Raw genomic sequence first — 1289 nt, 5'->3', positions numbered from 1 at the left:
GTTCAGTTTTCTTCTATTCTATTACAATCAGTCAGAGCTCTAAGTAGAAGCTGGAAATGACTTTCAGCTACTAAAGTGTTTAATAAAGTTCACTTTCTGTCCTTCTTGGCTCAAAGTTTACCTTGTGGTTTTTTTTTAAATGAGTTTAAAAACAAAAATAATGCTGAAAATGGGGGACGTGCATTCAGAAGCGCAGAACGTTTGTGTTTAAGGTATTCTCTGTAAAGTCTTTATACATGCATGCACACTGACAAACACATGCTCTGTGCAACAAATGAAGAAAATAAGTGAGCCACAGCATCCTACCCTCATGTAGGTCCATGAAGACACCTGCAGGTACAACAAACCCAGCATGTCGTTCACTCACCGTCTGAACTGAGTGGAAAATGACGTCACTCTGTTTCAGAGTGATGCTCACCTGAGAAGAAGATGGTGCCAAACGCTAAGAGGAGGACCACTCCCAGGATGCACTTGTTTAGAGAGAACATGTTGTTGTTCTCCTGCTGGGGAACCTGGAACTCTTCCTCCTCCTCCTCATCTTCCTCTTCCCTTCTTCCAATCTGCTCCAGAGCTGCGAGGAGAGACTTCCTCCTCCTCTGCTCTGGCTCTCCTCTCTCCTCCGTCTCCTCGTTGAGCTCTGAACCCACAGGAGAGTTTCCAACAGTGAGTGGACGAATACTCTGTTTTCTAATAAACTTAGTTTCACAGTTTTATTTCTGAGCTTCTTCTGGAAACATCTTTATCTTCTGTTTGGACCACATGTTTCAGTCAGGTCAGTTTGTTCTGTTTTCTGAATTATTACATCACAGTATTTGTGACAAAACTTATAAAAACCTTCTACAGTTTGTCTTCACTCTCCTCGGGCTCTGGCTCAGACTCTTGTTTGGATTTTAAGAGACAGCCTCAAGACGAGTTGATTTGGGACACACCTCAGAAAAAGGTGTGAAAGAGGGGCTTGTGGAGTTACAATAAGGAGGAATTCAGATCAAAGCATCGCAGCTAGAGATGCAACTAACGATTATTTTTTCAATTAATCGGCCAAATCATTAAAACACTTAATTACATGAATATGAGTAGATATAAATTAATTTCATTCCTGTATAAATTAGGGATGCAAGTTATTGATTAATTAATCTGAAGTTGATTTATCTTATAGACTGACTAACGATTAATTAATAAGCAGCCATTTCCTTAAAAAACAGTTTTCTCTTGAATCAGGAGGATCTTTTCATAACATGTAAGATTTTTTAATAATCTGTGTTATTAAAAACAGAAGCACATAATACATA

The 1289-nt window shown here is 39.0% G+C and overlaps 1 protein-coding gene across 1 annotated transcript in view; it reads right to left on the bottom strand.

Moving 5' to 3' along the window:
* The window catches only part of pbxip1b (pre-B-cell leukemia homeobox interacting protein 1b), a gene marked incomplete in the record, with an annotated part of 19852 nt that overhangs the window by 7112 nt on the left and 11451 nt on the right, over nt 1-1289 (bottom strand). The window contains 2 exon segments of the mRNA XM_014025428.1: nt 307-330; nt 419-637. Coding sequence (XP_013880882.1) covers nt 307-330; nt 419-637 — 243 coding nt within the window.

This window comes from Austrofundulus limnaeus, unplaced genomic scaffold, assembly GCF_001266775.1.
Source record: "Austrofundulus limnaeus strain Quisiro unplaced genomic scaffold, Austrofundulus_limnaeus-1.0 Scaffold474, whole genome shotgun sequence".
Classification (NCBI taxonomy): Eukaryota; Metazoa; Chordata; class Actinopteri; order Cyprinodontiformes; family Rivulidae; genus Austrofundulus; species Austrofundulus limnaeus.
The sequence above is the reverse complement of the archived record's forward strand: the minus strand, read 5'-3'. Positions and strand labels throughout refer to the sequence as shown.